Below are 21,142 nucleotides of genomic sequence, written 5' to 3'. Positions count from 1 at the left end.
GATTCCATAATAACTCAGATTTTTCTTTTCCTTTTGATTGTTTTCTTTTCTTTTTCTTCCTTTAGTTTGTAAATACAGAACTGAATTTTTGACCTGTTTCTCTCAATCTTTAATTTTGCTATATGCTTTTTTCATTTTTAAATTAGGTATTCCTCTCTTCATAACATATGCTATCAAGCCACTCATTTTTAAAACATGTTTCTTTCCAGTCCATTTTAATCTCTACACAGCTGAATCTATCTTAGCCTCATTAAATAATGAAGAATACAGACAAACCGCAGATTGCAGAATTAGCTCTGTATTTTTTAAATTCGGAGTTCAGATACCAGTTTGGTTATGAGCTTTGGAGTAATCTATAAAAATTAAGATGAGTTTGCATGTGGATTTATGTCAAATAAGTTATTATTCAAGGTGTTTAAATATGATAAATTCCTAGCAACTATAAATAAATAAAGAGAAAAAATAAAAAAAGGATTTCTTTCACATATTTATCATTGGAAAATTGATCAATTACATTGATTCAAGGAAACAAGGAATCACTTAAGACACAAGGATAATTGCTAGTGTATTATTTGCTTAACACAATGAGTGGGGTATCTGAACAGAACTTCTGAAAAAGGGAAAAAAAAAGAGCTTTTTTCTATACATTCCATCAGAGGAATTTGCAGAAAGAGGATTCAGCCTGGTCATTCACATGAATAATTCCTGAAGTTTGGTGTTTCTAGTGTAACTTAATTTGACTAGATGTAAAATTTGCATTCGTCTGTCTTCAGTCACTGTGTTTCACAGCAAGATGAATAAAAGAGTACAGTTTTAACTGTGGTACTTGACAAGACAGTGAAGTAGAGGCACTATGATACAATATCCAAATGTTCCACTAGCTAAAATGTTATTTTAATTGTTTTTTTTCTTTTATTTCTAGAGTAATTTCCATAAAGAATTATCATCCGAAGATAAGAATTATCACTCAGATGTTGCAGTATCACAATAAGGTAATGTGAAGACTGACAGGATCTCTCCCCAGACCTTTTTCCTGCATTGCATTTGCTGATGCACATTTTTTTCTAGATATGCTGATGGGAAGCATTTTTCTTCCCAAACAGAAACATCCTTATAAGTTTTCTGTCATGTAATTCAGTTACAGGTTAATTCAGTTGTATTTATATTTGCAAGGGACCTTATCAAAATCTTGTGGCATTTATTAACCACCTAGGATCTAATTCTCAAAGCTGCAGACTGTCCACAGTTCCCATTGAACTGTGAACAGTTCCAGATGAGCTTTAACCACTCAGCTACTATAAATTTTGCCCAACTTAGTTCAATAGAGCTATCCAGGATGAATTTGTGGCCTCTTAGGCAAGTCACCTGAAGTCAATTTTTTGTGGATACCTAAGAAAATACACAGAGTTATTGCTTTATTGGTGATTGACTGAAATGCATGAAAATGTAGACCTGAAATTACCAGGTAGCAAGTACAAAATAAATAGAGTGTTTTTTTCACATAAAACATATTTCAGTTGTGGAGTTTGTTGCTACAAAATATTATTGAGATCAAAGTTATGAATCCACTTAAGGAATTGGGCAAATTTGTGACTGTTAAATCCGAGGCCATTAAACACAATGAAGTCAATGCATTCAATCCTTTAGATGAGGAAGTTCATAAACTGCAGATTAACAGGGCTAGGGAGAATATATCAAAGGACAGATTACTCATATACGATCTACTTCTTGTATTGTTTCTAAAAGTATCAACTACTGCCCAGTGTTAGAGCAAAGGGTTGGCTGGGTAGACCTTCCTTAAATGAGGTATGATAATCTAGTTTCAGAAGTTTTTCACTGCCAGCAGCTCCTTGCACCTGTAACCTCTGGCTAGAACAAGAGCAATTACTGTTGCTTGTGATGTCCTCTTCCTGTACATGAATGGAATAGCTTATGTTTTTACAGAATAAAAGCAAAGTGTTTCTATGCTTTAAATGGTGTCAGAGGAAAAGATCTTTTAAATATGGCATTTTTACTTTATTTCTAATGAAATGTGTTTTCAAGAACTAATGTTTTTCAAAGAGCTGAACAGTGATACTAACCTGTGAAGAGAAACAAGAGCATGAAGGCTTCTGTATGCTTATGTGTGTGCATTTTTACAAGGAAGATGAGAGAGTCCAAAAGAACTATACCAATAACTGAAAATTATTAATACCTAATGAACTGAACAATGTAGACACTGGAAGACTGTTTTGATTAGCTATTTTTCTTTGTGCTATCCTTATAAATAGCAGTTTGAGGAAAGAGTTTAGATTTTCAGTGAGTCAAGTGTTTTTCCTTCAGGGCCAAAGGAATTAAAAAAAAAAGACAAATGTTATATGCCTTAGTATATGACAGTGTCTTATATAGGCTGCAGCATCATATGCATTGTAATCTAAGTTATATTAGATTTCTATGTATTATGCATGTGCCTTATCCGTCAGAGAGTAGGTTGAACTGCTGTAAAAGGAATATGTGAAAGGAAGGAAAACTTCATAACATTCTGTGGTTCATTCAGGTGTGATGATGGGCCTAGCAGAGTGTCACAGCCAGCTCTATGCAGCTGGAATATGGCATGAAAAAATAGGTAAGATTGGAACAGTTTTCAACATAGAATTATATTCTTAAATATTTGGGGTGCTTTTCCCTACTCAGAAAAAATCAAGGCAGTAACAAAGAAAATCATTAACTGCTATCTCCTTGAATACTGTGTACTGTATCTATTTGCAAAAGTATTTGTGGGTCTTCACCTGTGGGTTTGTTTTCTTTTCTTTTTTTTCAGGCCCATCTGCTAAATATTCCAAGCTGGAATTGGAAAGAAGGGGATGATGCAATTTGTCTTGCAGAGCTCAAGCTGGGTTTCATAGCTCAGAGCTGCCTGGCACCAGGCCTTTCAACAATGTTAGCCAACCTCTTCTCTATGAGGTCATTCATAAAGGTAATGTCTTGTCTCATTAGAATGTATTATTACACAATTCAGTTTGTCAGAGGGTTAAATAGAGAGCGTGGCTCAAATGTGAAACAGATAGGAACACATTAACAACTTTTGTAAGACAAAAAAGACAGTGCACACTTGCACACAAAAGTTCTCTGCTACAAATTGGGCAGTGAGCCAGGTTCTATCAAAACTATGTTATTTTTATTTGGCAGGTACTTGGCCATTAAATGATTGTTCAAAGCATCATCCGTTTCTAGGGAGATTTTTCTGGTGTTTTGTGTTTTGTTTTGTTTTAGACAAACCACATGTTTATCAGTCAAGAAAGCCCCACTGTTAAAACAAAGATATAATTTATATATATCCCATATGGCAACAAAGTGCCCAGGAAAAAAAAAAGATCATTTTACTCTTTTACATCAAGTGGCTAGTGGACTTCTGACTGTGAGTAAATAAGGACCATGTGTTTGAACTGAAGCCTAAACATCCTACAACATCATTGATGTATTTGTTTCTCCTCGGTCAAAGAGCTCTTTTGGGCTTACATGGCAAAATTGTAAACCAATTATTCCTAGACTTATATAGCAACTGTACTAATTCAGTGGACCAAGGCCTTGACTGCAGCAATCAGTGCTTCCTTCATCATTGTTTTTTGGGACACTGATTCCAAACATAAAGGAGGTTCAGTTTCCAATCCCATGAGAGTTATTAGGGGACAGAAAGCACTGGAATATGAGGTAGGCCATGGTCGAGTTCAAGTTCATTGTGCAAGTGGGTAAAGAAAGAAGCCTAATGTCATTGGGTGAGAAAGACAGGACTGTGCCTGTAGAGGTGTACATATCAACAAAGGGCAGTGAGTCTTTATTTACTTCTCATGAAGTAAGTCCTGGCAGTCCTAAAATTCTAACTGAGGGATCCTTCAGAGTCCCCAAAGACTTGGAGACCACAGACTCTTGTGTGTCAAAAATATCCTTGACTACCATATATTGTCAAAAAATGCCCATTTTAAATACGGAAACATGCCTAGGCTTTTCACTTTAATGTCTGCAGTTAGGCTGTTTGCATCTTTATTCATCTTATGAAAAAAAAGCCATTTTATTTTAGTAAAGCCAAACTTGGGAACTGCCTATGATTCATCAGCGTATGCTCACTTTGATGTTAATCCTCTCTACTTATATCCCAAAGGAAAACTGTATCTCTAGTGATCTGCATTCTTCCTGAAGGTCATTTTGATTTCCCTCCTCTTACCTAATATGGTAATATGACATTCTCAGGGGTCTCAGGCATTTGTAACAGTCACACTCATGTATCCAAATGACTGAAGCAACCTTTTCTATGGACTCGCTCTTGACCTCAGAAGTAGACCTGAAACTTCTATTCAGCTTCTGTCTTTCCAAAATCAGAAGCGATCATTTTTCTCTCAGGAAGACAGACAAGTATTAGATCTTAATGCAAGTTATTGTAATATTGAATGTAAAATTGCAGTGAGAAATTTGAGAGATTCAAAAGTGATAAAATGTACAAATGCAGGACTTGCAGGGTACCATACCAGAGAGAGACCTGTTTATGGCCTGGAACTTGTAGATAAGATGATTGGACAAACTTAAAGGTAGCATCTTTTCAGAAAATGTATCTAAAGGTTCTGACCACTTTTATGCCTTTATCTTGTCCATCTTTAACTCCATGCTTTCTATACTTCCATTTGATAAGGTAATAAACTGTTAATCTAATATTTTTAGTAAAGTGAAGGACTGGACTAACTCACTAACTGGTGAACAGTTTTCAGCTGCAGGCCCAGCTTTGCAAGGCACTTTGCCCCTTCACTAAGGTGGAAAACATTCTGATCTTCTATTGGAATCCAGATGGGCTTTGAAATATTCTGCAGTTTATTGATTCCATCTGTGTATTTCTATCTATACAGAAGAAACATGAGATTAGCAGTGAATCTGATTTAGAGGAGGATATGTGATCGTATACATGATGTTTTTCAAAATAGGGTGAGCATACACCATAACTTGTATTACTTCAAATGCCATCTTCAGATGGCACTGAAAAACAGTCAGACACTGCATTGGGAGAATACAAGACTGCTAGTTAAAAAAGATGTCTGCTATCTTACTAAGAAAGGATTGTCCAGATGAGTCAAATGGATGTCATCATTTCCAAGGAACTAATAATTCTGAGTATGTTAAAATCTAAAGCAAAATAAACATACAAGAATTGAGGCATGTTTCTTATCATGAAAATCCAACTCTATTGGTGACAGCAAGAGGTTTGTTTCTTTAACTGAAATGATGTCCTTTCTCCAAATTAGAGAGAATCTCACTCTAGAAACTCTATCTGAAAGAGGAAGCTATTAATAAGTGGTGGTCGTGAACCAACAGTGTATTTAGTAGGAGAGCAGCTGTGACTGTGCTGCATTGATTGGAGTTGTTAAAGAGGACTCTATTGAAAAGAAAGATGTGCTTCCACTAAGAGAAGTTCCAGCTCTTTTCATTAGAGTGCAGAATTTAAATACTGTCAGACTTTCATAAATTCCTTAGGCAAACATTATTAGTGGAGTCTCATATACAAGTTAGAAGATTATCAGGAAAACTTATGGAATTTCTGTTTTTTTTTGTTTTTTTTTAAAAAAAAGCTTGAAATAGGTGTTTGTTCCTCCTCCATCCTAACGTGATTAGAAAGTCGTTTGATGTGCCATAAATGTTTCATAAGTCAAACACAAATGAACATAATTAATGGTGACATTGCACACATTTAACTCATTATGTGTTACTTTACATCAAAATGATTTGTGTAAACTCTCTGCCCAGTATTAAAGGTAAAACAAACTAAGAAACCTCAAAATATTATACTTGTGTCTAATATTTTCCTTTTGGTTTTAGAGATGTCATCTCATATGGAATCTTTTATGTTCCTTTTGCGCCAAATTGAACAAAAAGAGAATCAGCTCAAAAAGGTTGCGTAACATACAATTTCAAGAACACAAAAAGTGTTCTGTAAACACTTAAAGGAAGAAGGAAAGATTGCACAATACAGTGATGTGTTAAGGAAAAAGCCTCCACACCTCCACACCTTAAACATATTTTAATAGTCTATTGTTTTTATAGCACAGAATGTTGTCAATGTTGTATTAATAAAGGACCTCAGACTCTTGCATAGTCTCAGCACAGGATTGAAATACTATACTGTAGTGCAATTTTTTGTATTGTTTGGATTTGCAAATGTATACCAGAAGTCTATCCATATGAAAAATACTGCAAAGAGTAAGTAAATAGAATAAAAGGCAGACATAGCTAAATTTGTCCCTGTGTACAACCATGCAGTCCAGCATGACTTAGTATTGTTACATAAATTAATAAAATACAGAATGTGGTCCTTGAATGTAAGGCAAGTTCACAAAACAAGTTAGTTTTGTGTTCGCACTGTTGGTAAGACAGTAGGCATCATTCCAGAGCTGAAAAATGATCCAGAGCACTCTCAGTTCTTCTCTAAGCTATTTTGAGAGTAGGAATGTTCTGTGGGCTCTTTTGGCAGCTGTTGCTCACAACATGTACTCAATGCCCGCTTCTTCCACTACACTGCTTCCTAGTCCAGGCTGAGAGAGGCATAATAAAGGCACACAAATTTACACCAGTTAGGTGCTTACATATACTCATGGAACACACCAGATAACTTTCTATTTGTTTTTGGCCACCTAGGCAGCATTGACCAGTGTTGAAGTATGAGACTAAGTTTTTCTTGTCGAATTTCTTCAAATGAAAGAGAACTTGAAAATGTAGAAAAAACACTGGCAACATCTCAGTTTATGGTGAGGTCTTTTAAGACACGGCATAATAAGCAGAATACCCGATACTTAACAATTTTCTTACTGGGCCAGTTTCTCCCCACAGGCCTTAGATCAAAAATTAACATAGCCTGTTTCCAAAGATGATGTATTCTCTAAAAATGTCTGCATAAATTTAATCTTTCTAATCACACAGTCTAGCAATTAAAAACTGGTGTGGTTCAAAACCGTGTACTAATTACAAATAAAACATCACTCCTTGTGAGCCAGAGTAATACATTTGTCTTGGCCTGAAGTCTACAGCAGAGTGTATTTTTCAGCCTCTCATTTAAATAGATTGACACCAATCTACCTTTTGCATTATGTTTGGTTAGGAATACTGCCTTGTTTCATAAACTTGAGAGTTAATTACTTAAAAAAGAACCTGTATACCTTTGAGTCCGTACGCATCAAGGGCAGTATCTCAAGAAAAATTGGATGTTACAGTATTTCAAAAATGCTAGTTCTCTTATTTGACCTACTACAAGACTGTATATTAGCATATACCATGAAAAAGCACATCTCATCTCAGAAATCAGAGCTAATCTTAATTCACATATTTGATGTTTTATAACATATTCTTTTTTATCAATTTTGAAAAAGATTCTTGCATACAGAAAGAACTGTGGAAATAGTTGGCTCAGGTTGTAGAATTTTTATACCACTAAGGATACTTGTTAGCTTTGATTTAAGGAGACAATGCATTTGAGTAAAAAGGTAGTTGATAATTTATAATACTTAAGGAAATTCAATTATAAGACTGTAAATCTAAGAAGCTTCACATTTGCTAGGAATGTATGAATTGCTTTCAGCCAATTACTTATCTGTCAGATTTTGATATCCATGTCTAAAGGTATAATAAAACCAGACACCCACACAAGCAATTTGGGTAGTCTAAAAGGATGTTATGGGAGGAAATGTTTAAAACACATTGCACTACTTTTTTCAACTACCAGTCAAGAATATAGTGGAATATATTCCACTAAAGTGGAATGGATTGCTCTAAAATTTCCCAGTGTAGTTGGTTTTGTTTTGTTTTGTTTTGTTTTCAGTATCCTTACACAAAGACGGATGTTCCACTTGTACTTCCTCCTTCTCATACATAGGTACAGTTAGAAAAGAACAGTGCTAAGGAAGAGGAGAAGAGAATTGTAAAATTACACATGAAGAGACCCTGGAAGCTTTCAGAGCTTAGGTGGAAGCAGGAGTCCCTGTCTTGGAAGCTACAAAAAAGATTCCATCATGCTCCACAATGAGGCAGTGGTTCCCACACCTGCAAGAACTCATGCCTTCCTGAAAAATTTAACACACACACACACGTGCACACGCATCCATCATTCCCCTTAAGGGCCCATTCCCAGAACACTTTTCATGTTCTTGAAAGACAACGTAGCATGATTGAAAGAACACCTCGATTAGGGCTCAAGAAAATTGCACTTGTGAAGATGTTACATTCTAGGCAATTCTTCCAAAACATTTCTCCATCTAGCCTTCTGGACATTTTTGAAGAACAAGTTATATATCTATTATAAAAAGCAAATAGATAACAACTTTCCCAAGGTTTTTACAATGCTTTGTTCATTTTTTTTCATATGACCCTTCTAATTTTGGAAAGACCATTCAAACTTTCTCACTGTGTGCTCTCAGATAAAATACTGCATGCTTGGACATGTATGTTGAACAAAAAAATTAGTCCACTTGAGTAAAGCATATTCACTTTAATAACAGAACTACGATGTTCAAGTACTGTCTTGGAGATATAATAATTGGAATCAACTCATTAATTTACTATGCTTCTTTCTTGTGACTTTTTTATTCAGTAAAATTGGGTTTATCAATGGAAATGTATTTCAAAATATCAGATGTACAGTCTTCTTCCAAACATCTGAAATTATTCTCAATGGCATTACTGCTTTATGCTCTTTCCTGGATGGTGATGAGCTGAGCTCAGTCAATGCTAGGGAACAGACATTACAACTGCTTTCATTGTGCTCTAAAGGAGTTTTTCATGTCACTTCCTTAATATTTATAAAGACACTCCACCATCTTCGCTGTGCTTTTCCCACTAAATGCATGCAATATAATATTCCAAGTGACACTGCAACTCTAGCCTTAGTTCTCTGTCTTAGCAGTGAATCTTAGACCTTCACAGTAGAGATGATATAGCATCCTCAGGTTCAGATATACTCAATTTCTTTCATGTTACTGTTTACGTCATTGCATTGAGAAGTGAATGCTGTGGATAAGATTGATCAGTTAGGGCTACATAGCTGCTGATAATTACACTGCCAAGGGTTGGGCTGGATGTATTGAGGATTTAGGGGTTTTCTTGACAATATTAATGTTTGTGCTTGTGAGATGTGTATCATTTTTTCATCTCTCTGTCACCATGTATCACTGGAAAATGATTGTATTATTTAAATGTATTTGCTGATGTCAGTATTGTATCTATATACAGATAGAAAAGAGGATAGGAGCATTGCCACTTGATAAAAAAGATACAGATGAAAATTAAATTTCTTTTCTTGGGGTATACTCTGTCATTTTCCAACCATTCTTTGTATAGACTATTGAATCAGTGGGTAATTTGCTTTATGAGTATTCAGGAGACCAGAGTCACAGTATAATATAATCAGGATAAGATAGACTTGTCCTTACAGTACAAGAGGAGAACTTGGGAGATCTGTGTTCAAACCACTGTGGTGGTGTGGCATATTCTCTGTGAGCTCCTCAGTTGTCTAAACTCACTTTACCGTACTTTCCAGCTGTGATCTGAATAACTGTTTTGTCACTGTTAAAATGTTCTCCAGAGTTTGCAAGGTTTCTGAAGACAAATTACTACTTACTGTTTGTACCAACAGAGCACCCTGTGATAATATTTTACAATGATTTAAGTTCAAAAGTGAAAGAGAAGGCTATACACTTATTCTACATAATTTGTCATGTGTTCACTAGTATAAGACTGTGAATGATTCCATGTTGCTGTATCAGAAACCACCAATACTTTCTAGAATATTACATTTGTGTGTGTTGCTACAGTAGGTATTTGAAGTATGTTAGCTGCTTCAGGGATAAAAATAACAGAATGACCTGCAAAGCCTTCTCATTAGGATCATGCAGGGAAAAGTCTTTCACAAAAAAAGATGCTCATTCTCTGCAAGGAAAGGGATATAGCACAGTGCCTTTTGTTGCTGCATGGTCATGTACATGAGATGTACAGTGTTTGCATGACTAAAGGAGGAGGTTCAAGTTCAAAAAGGGAATACATCAAATGAGAATCACCCTTGAAAAACTGTTGTACCTTCATTAGTTCCAGTTAGGAATGGCAAACAAGCATGTGAGCTCTGATTTCAAAACATTCTGCTTCTCCAGTTGAAATAGTTTCTGCTTAATTGACAAAAGTTTTAATACAGTAGAAACTGATTTTCTCTTAAATTAGCTGCTCCTGAAGAATGAATGGAGCATTGCTCTTCCTCATCATTTGAGTTTTGCTAGCTTGATTAGCTGTCCAGGACATATTGGTTATGTTACAGAGGAGAATATTATGCTACAACTCTATGAAGAAAATTATCCAATTCTAGATATTATGGAAATGAAAAGCTACTTTTCAATTCAAGAGGATTTCTGATCCTATGGACCTGAAAGTTTGGTCTGTTACTGGTGCATACAGAAACAAGTCAAGGTAGCCTTTCGGAATGCAGCTGTCTGTCATCTGCATCAGTCAAGGGAAGAGGTTCTCTCATTTCATCTAACTAGTTAGGAGGATTTCTTTTTCTCCAGTTCACCTCTTTTGGTCCATTTCTGCTGCTCCTAGTTGCGTATTTTATTGCAGCTTGTTGGGAGAAAAGGCCGTGCTAATTCTTAGGCTGTCAGTTTCATAAGGAAGGAAAAAAAGTGGTGGTATGGCACCTGAGTCTCCTAGCCAAAAAGCAAGCCATAAATGTTAAAGACAGCTTGATTTCAGGCAGATTCTCTGCACAGCTTCTTAATTAATCTTTGGAATATATTTGTTGGGAAACCAGAGTTCAGATACTTTAAGAAAAGTGAAATTAGCTCATCTGAAAATGCACACAAGAACAAATTGCATCTGTTTGGCTTGATCTAAAACTAAGCAAATAATGGCAGTAGTAGTAAACCTTACCAAAGGAACAGATTATGTAAAATAAATATTCTCCTCCATAATCTGGAACATCAAAAAATATAGCTTTAAGGACAAAAGAGTACAAATGCAAGAGCGGATAAAGGGCAAATTAAAGGAGACTTTATATAAAAATTACTCAGATGCTGTTCTGAGGTGGATTATGTGGTCTCCATAATGTTCTGGCTTTTGAAAAATGCGAATCTATCGTCATGAAACTAGTGCACACAAGGACATACTTTAGGAGAGATATTTCCTAAACATTGTGCGCTAGAAACAGAATATGTGTGAAGAGAGTTGAGTTTTATTTTTGATTCAGCTGAGACTGAGATTTTGAACAATGGTGCCTGGTCTAACTCCGTTCTGAAAAATTTAATGATGGGCAATGGCAGAGAGAAGTAGATCTTACCCACAAAGAATGTGATTACGCTCTGTAGAAATGATGCAGTATGAAGGAGAGCTTTTTATAAACAATATGCAGTATAGTAGAGTTTGATTTTAAAATCTCTCCTGAAAATATTTTTCTATAATTTCAATAAAAAGAATAGGCTGAAGAAAATTGCCTGGGTTCTGCTTAACTCCAGAGGTCTGAGATATAAACACGCAAAGCATGTAAGCATGACTTTAAACCAAAACTGATATATTAAATAACTGATTTAAAAAGACACAGGAGACTTCAGTACCTGACAAAAAAATTAAAAATTTTTCTTCCCTATTCAACTGCAGTCGGAAGTGGTGTCAGTGATTATAGGAATTGCCTGTTTCCCTGAATTATAAGCTAAACCAAAGTCTAGAGCCTTATATCAAGCATAGTTGGACATTTTTAATGTATGCATGACTATTTTTCTCATGTTCTCATGTAGATATTTTATGTGCTGAAGGTTAAATACTTACAGGCTTTGGTGTTTTAGAAGTCTGTTTCTGAAGCATACTTCATTCAAAAATCTGAAAAAAGTCTCTGCATTTTTGCTGATTTAGAGAAAAAAAGATTCAGAATTTTTTCTTCACTCCTCCCTCAAAATGTGGGACTAACAGTTATACTTTACATAAGATCTGAATAAGGCCCGAACATTTTATTCTAGAGGCGTATGACAGAGAGATTAAAAGAAAAGGAAAATAATGAGAGAAACGAGAGAAGCAAAAAGGGAAGAGAATAAATCATAGCAGGATCCAGTACTATCAAGGTGATTTTCTTCTGTGCAGAAATGGTTCACTGCTATTGCGTTTGTATATTTTGGGCCTTATGGTGTTCCTCACTGCAGGTTTTCTGCTACATTTTCTTCTATTTTAAACATTGGGTGGCTTTAACTTCTGCATTAGTTACTCTGCTAGCAAAGACTCTAAAGTATTTGCATGCTTTACCGATCACCAACCATTTGGCTACCAAGAAAGCATTTTCCAGTGGATCTCTGAGATTCTTAGTCAAGAATAACACAAGGTTTTATCTAAATTCCTAACTTCTCAAACTTGCAGTTGTCCACAGAGATAACTACAAATAGGAAATAAAGCCTTTCGTCAGTTTTTGATATCAGAAGCAAACTAACGTATTTGGCTTCCTGGAACCCTTAATACTTAATAGAGAGAGATGTATGCTTTCTGCTGGAATGTGTTTGTACAAGATAACAAGCAAAGGTTTGCTGCGGGAAACTTTGCTCTGAAATTAAATCTATTCTCTTTGTCTCAACTTTATTAGCTCATATTATACAAAGGTAGACAACAGAAGTATCCAGAGTCTGCTCTGAGGCGAGCTGAAATAGGATAGAGCAGTTCTGTTTGCAGTAACAATTCTTTTTATAACCATAAAGTTAAAATGTCTGTAGTTTTTTTTCTTTGTTTTTCAAGTTAAAATCAGCACAGTAACATTTTCAGATAAGCTAGAATTAAGGTGTTAATTTCAATAATGAAATAGCTTTCATAGTTTTAGTAACTGAGATTTGTGATATGTGCTAGTAACCTTGATTAGTAGCATCTTGAACCAAAGTTACCCCAAAGTCACCTCTGTTTCCTTCTGTAGAGTTTGCCTAATGTTCAATTATTCCTCGTTATTTTCAGCCCACTGACATATGAGGCACCTATTTTTTAGCTGTATATGGGACAGAGTTTTGCATCTCTGCATTAACAGTTCAGTTTTGACAACTTACTGTTAATGTCTAGATAAGTATAGATAAGAAGTAATTAGTACTAGATAAGGATCAGTAAGTCCAGATATGGACTGGATGACACACTGGATGATGCTCTTTCTTTTCCTAGCATCCCAAATATCAGCAATTCTTTAAATTCATTAATCAAAATTTCATGTTAGCCTAAGCTCCAAAACTATAATCACTTCAAGAAGGTGAATTCAACACTACCAGTATCTAAGAAGCTTGATCCATTGCAGTGCTTTTTGAATCAGTTTGGTTTTGGTAGTCCTTGCTTGGATCCTTGACTGAGAGTGAGCACCTAAATATGATTCTGACCTGCAGTTGCTCCAAATCAAAACCAGAGACTTAAAGGGAAGAAAATAAGGGAAAAAAATAGAAAGTAGAAACAAGCAGAAAAGCAGAGTACAGCCTTATTTGATTTTCTTTATGCTTTTCTTTTTTCTCCTTGTGTATTTTTTCCAACCCCAGGTGGTGTCGATCTAAGAAAAAGCCACAAAATAGAGCACAAGTCACAAACATGTCATTGCTATCATTATTCTGTTTTTTACCCTGCCTGCACTGTATCTGTTTTGTGTATATAAAGAACTGCTGATCAGCAACATTTGCAAGCCTCACGTAAATAAAAGGGTTACAAAAAATGTGATATGACTACTCTGTGTGTGGTGAAGAGTAACACAATGCAAATCCATTTTAGCATCCCACATGGTATACAAATGATGAAACTATTTTTATGGAAGAAATTTCTCTTGATTGTTTGCAGTCCACTTGTCAGGAAGCATATGATTTGGATCATCTCCATATTGAAATTTATACTTGAAATGGATTGTTTACTTTTCCAGAACTGAAGTAACTGGTTACCTGGCAGCCCATCAACAGGAGAGGAAAAAGAAAAAAGAATAGATTTGCTGCAATCCTTCTGTTCTTCTGAACTTTTTTTTTTTTTGAACATTCTTTTGAAAGAGTGCCCTTTGAATAATTTGGTAAATCCCAAATTAGTATTGAGCCTGTAGGATAAAAATGTAAACTTGTGTAAAATACCATAAGTTATGTTATAATAGCTGTGCAATTCAGATTTGTTTTTTTAAATCCTGGAAAATTGTGTGTGTACAAGAGAGAAATTTATGTCACACCAGTAAATAATTTATTTTTATTAACTATTAAATTGCTATGTCAGAATACACTGTGATGTCTTTCTACTTTGTTCTGTTCAGGCAGTGATCCTAAAGCTTGTCAGAATCAGTAGAGATGCTTCCAGTGGTTTAAACGAGCTGTAGATCAGGTTGTTATAGGGAAGAGATGCTTCTAAGTTGTGAAAGAGGTTAACAAGGTCAGCGTTATCATGATCATATTTCAATAAAAGCCATGTGTGGACATGTTATGAAAATGCTTCTTCAAGTTAGACAATTAGCACAGCTGTCACTGTCATTTATACTGCTAGGACACTGCACTCAACACATGCTTCTGCAACCACAGAGGCTCAGCTGTAATTCCCTTTCTGAAGTCTTTCACTGGGGCCGTTGCTTTACTTGCTAGTAATGAATAATGCAATCCTGACTTTGCTCACTGAGCTTCGCGTCTACGACAGTACTGTATCTCTGAGGTTTTTTTGTACTAGTTATCCATAAATTACTAGTTTGACACTGAATTGATCTTACTGTTTCTTGAAACTTTTAAAAGTGAAAACTTTTCTAACATGATTTAGACAATTTCTGTCCCTGCTTGAGCAGGGTTGGACCGAATGATCTCCAACCTCAACTCTTCTGTGAATTTTTCGCAGATTATCCTGGTGTGCTTTTGTTTAATGGGATAACAAGAGCACAGATTAAGCATAGAATAGGTGACTGGGCTTGGAAAAGAAGTTAAAGTAGGCAAAGAAGATACCTATGTTATGAGCTTTAAAGATAGGCACAATGGTGCTGGTGTGCAAATTGGTTGAAAGAGGAGGTGTTAAGACTGATGGAGGGGAAGTGAGATGATGAGGTCTCCATCAAAGCACTTATGAGTTGGTGGCTGTACTCATAGATGCCAATAAGAGATTTCAAAGATGATGAGATTTCAGTTTGGATAAAGAAGTTGAGAGTGAAATAAAAAGCAAGATATGCAGATCATTAACATAGAGAAACAGTTCATTTGGTATTTTGGATGATGTTAGCTAATGATATGGTAGAGAATAGAAAGAAAGAAGGATCAAGTCCAGAGTCTTGGGGAACTCCACAGGCAAGTGGAGCAGGGATGAAGAGAGCACTCCAAAGGAGCAAATATAGCAGTAGGAAGAAGAACATCACTGTATTTCTTTAGGTTTCTGATTTTATGGGTTTTTGAGAGTTTCATGATTTGGAACTAGAGTAAGCATATGGAACACAGAAGAAAAGCTTAAATGTTTTAGAAAATATTAAGTGTTTATAAAAATGTATAAGGAGGTATAAGAAAAATGTAATTGTTCTAGAGTTTTATAAAATGAGTAGGATTCAGTAACAAGTATTGCTTTTGTTTTTACATGTAGTTTACTTTTAAAATTTCTGCTCATATTATTTTATTTTCTACAGAATGTGAGATTTAAAAAGCAAAGGTAAAATTTTTCAGTTCCTAAATACTTAATGGTCAGATTTTAGATACTTAGCTTAAAAGTGTTGTTACACAATTAGCATTTTCGTCTGATTGTAAATTGGTTTAGAAGCATAATTTAGAATTGAATAATGTGAAGTACAATTAATGAAACAACAATATAAATGAATTAGTTAAAAAATAGGATTAATATCCATAAAAGTCACAAATGACATTTATGTAGGCATGAGTTTGTTTTTCAAGTTAAGAGGTAGAAAGCCAGTTGTTTGATACATTAAAAATGCATACAGTGTGTTGTAGGTCATAGTCCTGAATTGGCTGGGGTTTGGAGTATGTGCTTTAATTTTTTCTGTCTTAAATGTTTATGCTTTTTTGAGTCTACATAGAAACTTAGTTTCTAAGTCCTACATCTTATGCACAAGCCTCTTGTTTTAATGCTGTTCAAAAACAGATGTAGTTTGATAGAACAAAGATAAATTGTTGCTTGCTTAAAGATGCTTTTCTCCTTATGATTAATTGCTGAATGGCTGAAAATTTGATTTGGACACTTTTACCCAAGTCACTTACTTTCCATGTATTAATTTCTTTGCTTGAATACCAACAGAGATGTACATTTATATTGCAATATGGAGTATATATTCATAACAAAAAACAGACTCTTCCTAACATACTGTAATGCATTTACCATAAAGAATATACAAGCCTGTATGACTTGCTGCCATAAGGTGTTTCATAAAATCACTGACTGGATATTAGCCCAGATATTTGACATAGTGGACACTAATGTAGCTGTACAAGATTTTAAAGCAGTGAAAAGTTGTTTATCTTATTGGACTGACTTCTTTGATAAGGATTTCTGTAATGCTGAGAGTTCTGCATGTATTGGACAGAAAATCTGGCTCGTATTTATTTGGGTGCAATTACACTGGCTCAGGGACTTTAGACGAGCAAGATCAGCAGTGTAGATTAAAGCACTTGAGCCTCATGTGCTGTAATTTACATCAAGGACAGATGGTTTCCAAAACATTCTTTTGTCATGTCATTGGCCCTGAGTACAGCTCTATTTATTGTAGAATCATCATTGTCATCTTTTTACACAGTGTAGACTGAACTTTGAGAAAAGCTGGGGATATCGGAAAAAGACAAATTTTGAAATGTTTAAGAGGGAGAGTTATCTAAGTCCATCTCAAATCAAGCAGTATTTGGTACTTCAGCCTCTGAAGTAGTTTAATCTCTACCGATAGCTTTCTAAAAAGAATATCTTCTCATTCATCACGCAGGTTTTCATTACTCACTCTCTTGACCTTTACATCTAAACTCATTATCTTTTCACTTTCTGCTCAGTAAGAAAAGACCATAATGAGGCTACCTAAAAAGTGGAACTAGGTGTTTCCTTATTTTTATTGAAAAGAATAAAATACAGCTTTTAGGCATAAGCTTTTAAGATATTAGGCATTTTAGCTTTTAAGATAAATATTTCCATGCTCTATAGGAATGTGCCTTAGTTCAGAAAATAATCTCTCAATCTCTCTCTTTCCTTCTGTTTCCTTATTTACTGCCTAGTCAAACTGTGGCTAATGAAAATGTGGTAACATAAAAAAGCAATATATCACATTATTTTTGCCAGTCTACTGTAATTGGCATGTTTTTGGCTACTCTTATACATACATACTGTTCATCATACATACCTTTTCTTGTGCTGTGTATAGTTCTTGCAAATATGAAGTTCTCTGTTCCCATATAACACAATTTGCTCATAAAGTCAAAGAGGTCAAATATTCAGGAATGTCCCCTTGTGGTTGAAATTCTTCTATTTTAGTGTGATATGATAAATTTGGAAGCAAATGTTTCACGGAAGATATGTCAGGCTGCATGTTTGTGGTGGTTACCCCAGTTTGCCTAAGAAGGCCGCATCTCCATTCACATCAGTTAGCTTTGTATTTGCACTTTGGATTGCAGAGCTATTCCTGCAGATGGATCCTGAGAGGCTCAGTTCGGATACCCTAATATAGGTGTTTGGTGCCATTTGAGAGGCCTTAGAGTGGCTGAGCTATAAGCCTTGTAGTAATGTTATGGGATCTGTAGATCCCAAGGCATCAGGCAGAAGCTTGATGGGATTGCCTGGCTGTCTCAAATATCACTAGAAACTCCTGTTTAGGCAAATACATTGGGCTTTTGATGGTAGTTCAGTAGCACGTCTGACTGTTGTTTTCCTTGATATCTTCAAAAGTAATTCAGCAGCAAAAGTTTTCCTCTGCTGCTGTCCCAAAGCACTGACAGCTCTTGAAAAAATAATTTCAGTGTATCCATTTCTCATATTTCCATAGTAGTTACATAGATACCGAGAAGAGCAGATTTTTAGAATTTCAGATGTTTTTCGAATGCTGTCCAATATTAAACAAGGTGAAAACAATTGAGACATTTCTAGAGAGACTCAGTTAACAATGTAAGTCAACCATTTTAAAGGAGAATTTTCAGAAAGAGAAAATTGAGACATTTTTTCCTCACACTTTCCACAACCTTATTTCACCTCATGCTGAATGTGCTTGCCAAGAACTGAAGTATGTTATTTTTACATAGGATATTTAATCTGCTGATTACGTGGGCTCTCTTTTTTTGGCATTCCATGAAATCCTGTAAAAATAAGCAATATTAATTGCCGTAATATTGGAGTGGTCTACTAATTTATATTTGTTAAAGGTTGATTCATGTTTAAGCAGTTGTTTATATATTTCAAAGAAGCTTTTGGTTTTACTCAGAACTCTGCATCTGTGTTTCTTTCTCTTAGATTGAGGAGGATACGTGGCAGAAATACTATCTGGAAGGAGTTGCAAATGAAATGTATACAGAATATCTATCCAGTGCCTTTGTGGGTTTGTCATTCCCTGCAGTTTGTGAGTAAGTATAAATATATATTAATAGACATAATTATTTGCCTGTTCTCAAGTGAAATAAAAGGTTTCCATAGGAGACATTCTCACTCTGCTACAGTCCTAATATTGCGCTGCATCAGATGGGATCCAATAAAATAAACATTAAAGCAATCACTGCATGGAACTTTTCCAAACATTTTAATGCCTGTTTTTAGAAGTGATTTGGAACTAAGTGATAATAAATGAAAGCCTAAATGTTTTCAGTGTTGAACAAATTAATCAGCAATCCATTTAAATTGAGTTATTTATTTGTAAGTGCTATCTTATTGTTTCTTCTAATGATTCCCATTCTTTGAATGGTATTTGGCAGTGTCACCATCTTGGCTTATGTCCTATTTCAGGGAAATTATTCATTAATTGAAGCAGATGTAATGGAGTTATATATACTGTAAGTGGTGTGACATCCAGCGCTCTATGGAACTGGTTACAATACACTTTTAACAAATGAAACATATGTCAGAGAAAATATATCTGTTCTGTTCTGTAGTGAAAAGGGAATACTTGAAGCATATAGTGTATAGCCATAGCATAACCCATAGTACAGTTTTATTTCCAGAAAATCCTTATTTGTCCTCAAAGCATTCTCTTAAAGAGAGATTCATGTGCACAGTGTTTCTAGGACAAATATCTTTGTCACAAACATAGTCAGGACAGTTTAGCACGGTCAGATTTCCTCTTCTGTTGATATTGTTCTCTATTACAGCCATACCAAGAGGTCCCAGCAGAGACTGTGGACCACTTTTCCTAGGGCCTGTTCAGAACAGAGTCTGTTTCTTATTAGGCATTTGAAGAGATTGATGTCTAACTAGATAACACAGAAAAACTTCTGTAGACTCCATTCTTAGAGCAGGAAATAGAGGAGGAAGTAAGATAGTATCTCTTATGTAAAGGAGAACGGCTTTGTTTTAACTCCTCTCACTTGTCCCCTTTCCTGATTTTTGCAGTATAGTATAGGTTATGGCATAAGAATGAGGAAAAAACAACTGTTAGGCGAATGTTAGCAATTAGAAAATCTGGCTTTTTCTGTAGTATAGCTAGCCCAGAGCCCAGTCTTCAGTTTGCTAGTGGAATGAAGGGGCTCACAGTCCATCCCTCCGCTGTGTTAACTAGACTGTGACTAGGTAATTGAGGGAAAATGTTTGTTAATGTAAGCAGAAGCCTGGGTATCAGTAAACAGAAAATCTCAAAAGATATTCTAGAATTGTGTGTTATACTCAGAATAAATGGTAGTATGTGCTGTTTGCACCAACCAGAATCATGAAAATGATGAGCGCAGCGAACAGAGGCAGCGAACAGAGGCAGCAGTTTGCGCAGCAGTTCGCGCAGGAGGGCGCGCGAAGGAACCTTTGTTTCTGTTCCCTGTGGTGTAGGTTTCCTCAGGTATGGTTGTGACACGCCGCACAGCACGTTCCCCAGTAGCTGTTGGAGTTGCTGTGTCAGAGGCTGGGACCCAGACTGACCCTCTGACAGTAGATGCGGCTCTACAGGTCTCAGGCTCCAGGAAGTGCTTGGGGCCTCTCCGGGAGGCCTGGGCTGGCAGTCAGCTCTCCTGCAGGAGGTGTGCTGCTGTTGACGAGCTGTGTCGTCAGGTAAGGGAGTTACRGGAGGARGTCAGTAGGCTGCRCAGCATCCGRGAAGMKGAGCAAGMGATAGACAGGGTATTCTCGGAGACCGTGCAGCTTCGGGAGTCCCAACCCCCCGCAGCAGTGGAGTTGCCAGAGGGCTCTGTGCCGTGTGAAACGGTACATCATAACATCRTAGAAGAAGGCTGGAAACTGGTCACTGCTCATGGGAGGAGAGAGACTCCTACTCCTCCTGAAGACCTGAAGCTGATGAACAGGTTTAGTGCCCTCCAGGATGAGGAGGAGATGGGCATGGCTGCAAGGGAAGTACCTGGGACAACAGACCCTGTGCCYTGCCGGAACRCCYRGAAAAAGCGGCGGGTGATTGTTGTGGGGGACTCCCTGCTGCAGGGGACGGAGGCATCTATCTGTCGACCTGACCTCTTGTCTAGAGAGGTTTGTGGCCTGCCAGGGGCTCGTGTGAGAGATGTCATGCAAAGACTGCCAAGGCTTGTCCACGCTTCAGACTATTACCCACTGCTGCTCTTCCCTGTGGGCGCTAATGACACCAAGGGCAAACTGGAGACCATCAAGCAGGATTTCAGAGCTCTGGGGATGGTGGTCAAGGGTCTGGGAGCCCAGGTCATCYTCTCCTCAATCTTGCCAGTGAGGGGATGGAYGAGAGGAGGAGGAGACGGACTTTCCARGTTAACGACTGGCTGTGCCGCTGCTGTTGGCAACAGGSTTTTCRTTTCTACGACCATGGKACCCTATTTGAAGATCGACAACTTCTGGGGAGAGATGGGATCCRCCTCACTAAGYGGGGCATGYGCGTCTTTGCCAACAGGTTGGCCAACCTGGTAAGGAGGGCTTTAAACTAGGAAAGACAGGGGAAGGGGAGAGTTATAGTGCCAGGGTAGCCGGCAAAAGACAGCTCAAGTTGGGACGTCTCCAGCAGGTGAATGCAGCCAGGGAAGCGCACATGGGATGTGGCTATGGAGGATCCTCTTTTACCCCTCCT

At 36.6% G+C, this 21,142-nt stretch overlaps 1 protein-coding gene across 18 annotated transcripts in view; it reads left to right on the top strand.

The window, feature by feature from the left end:
- Positions 1–21,142, top strand: part of KCNMA1 (potassium calcium-activated channel subfamily M alpha 1) — a 545,549-nt gene that overhangs the window by 393,758 nt on the left and 130,649 nt on the right. For all 18 annotated transcript variants that reach the window (XM_026056020.1, XM_026056024.1, XM_026056027.1 and 15 more), the window contains exons 13-15: positions 923–992; positions 2,801–2,956; positions 18,415–18,524. In XM_026056020.1, coding sequence (XP_025911805.1) covers positions 923–992; positions 2,801–2,956; positions 18,415–18,524 — 336 coding nt within the window. The remainder of the gene's footprint in view (positions 1–922; positions 993–2,800; positions 2,957–18,414; positions 18,525–21,142) is intronic.

Source organism: Apteryx rowi, unplaced genomic scaffold, assembly GCF_003343035.1.
Source record: "Apteryx rowi isolate R43461 unplaced genomic scaffold, aptRow1 scaffold_129, whole genome shotgun sequence".
In the NCBI taxonomy this organism is placed as follows: Eukaryota; Metazoa; Chordata; class Aves; order Apterygiformes; family Apterygidae; genus Apteryx; species Apteryx rowi.
The sequence above is the reverse complement of the archived record's forward strand: the minus strand, read 5'-3'. Positions and strand labels throughout refer to the sequence as shown.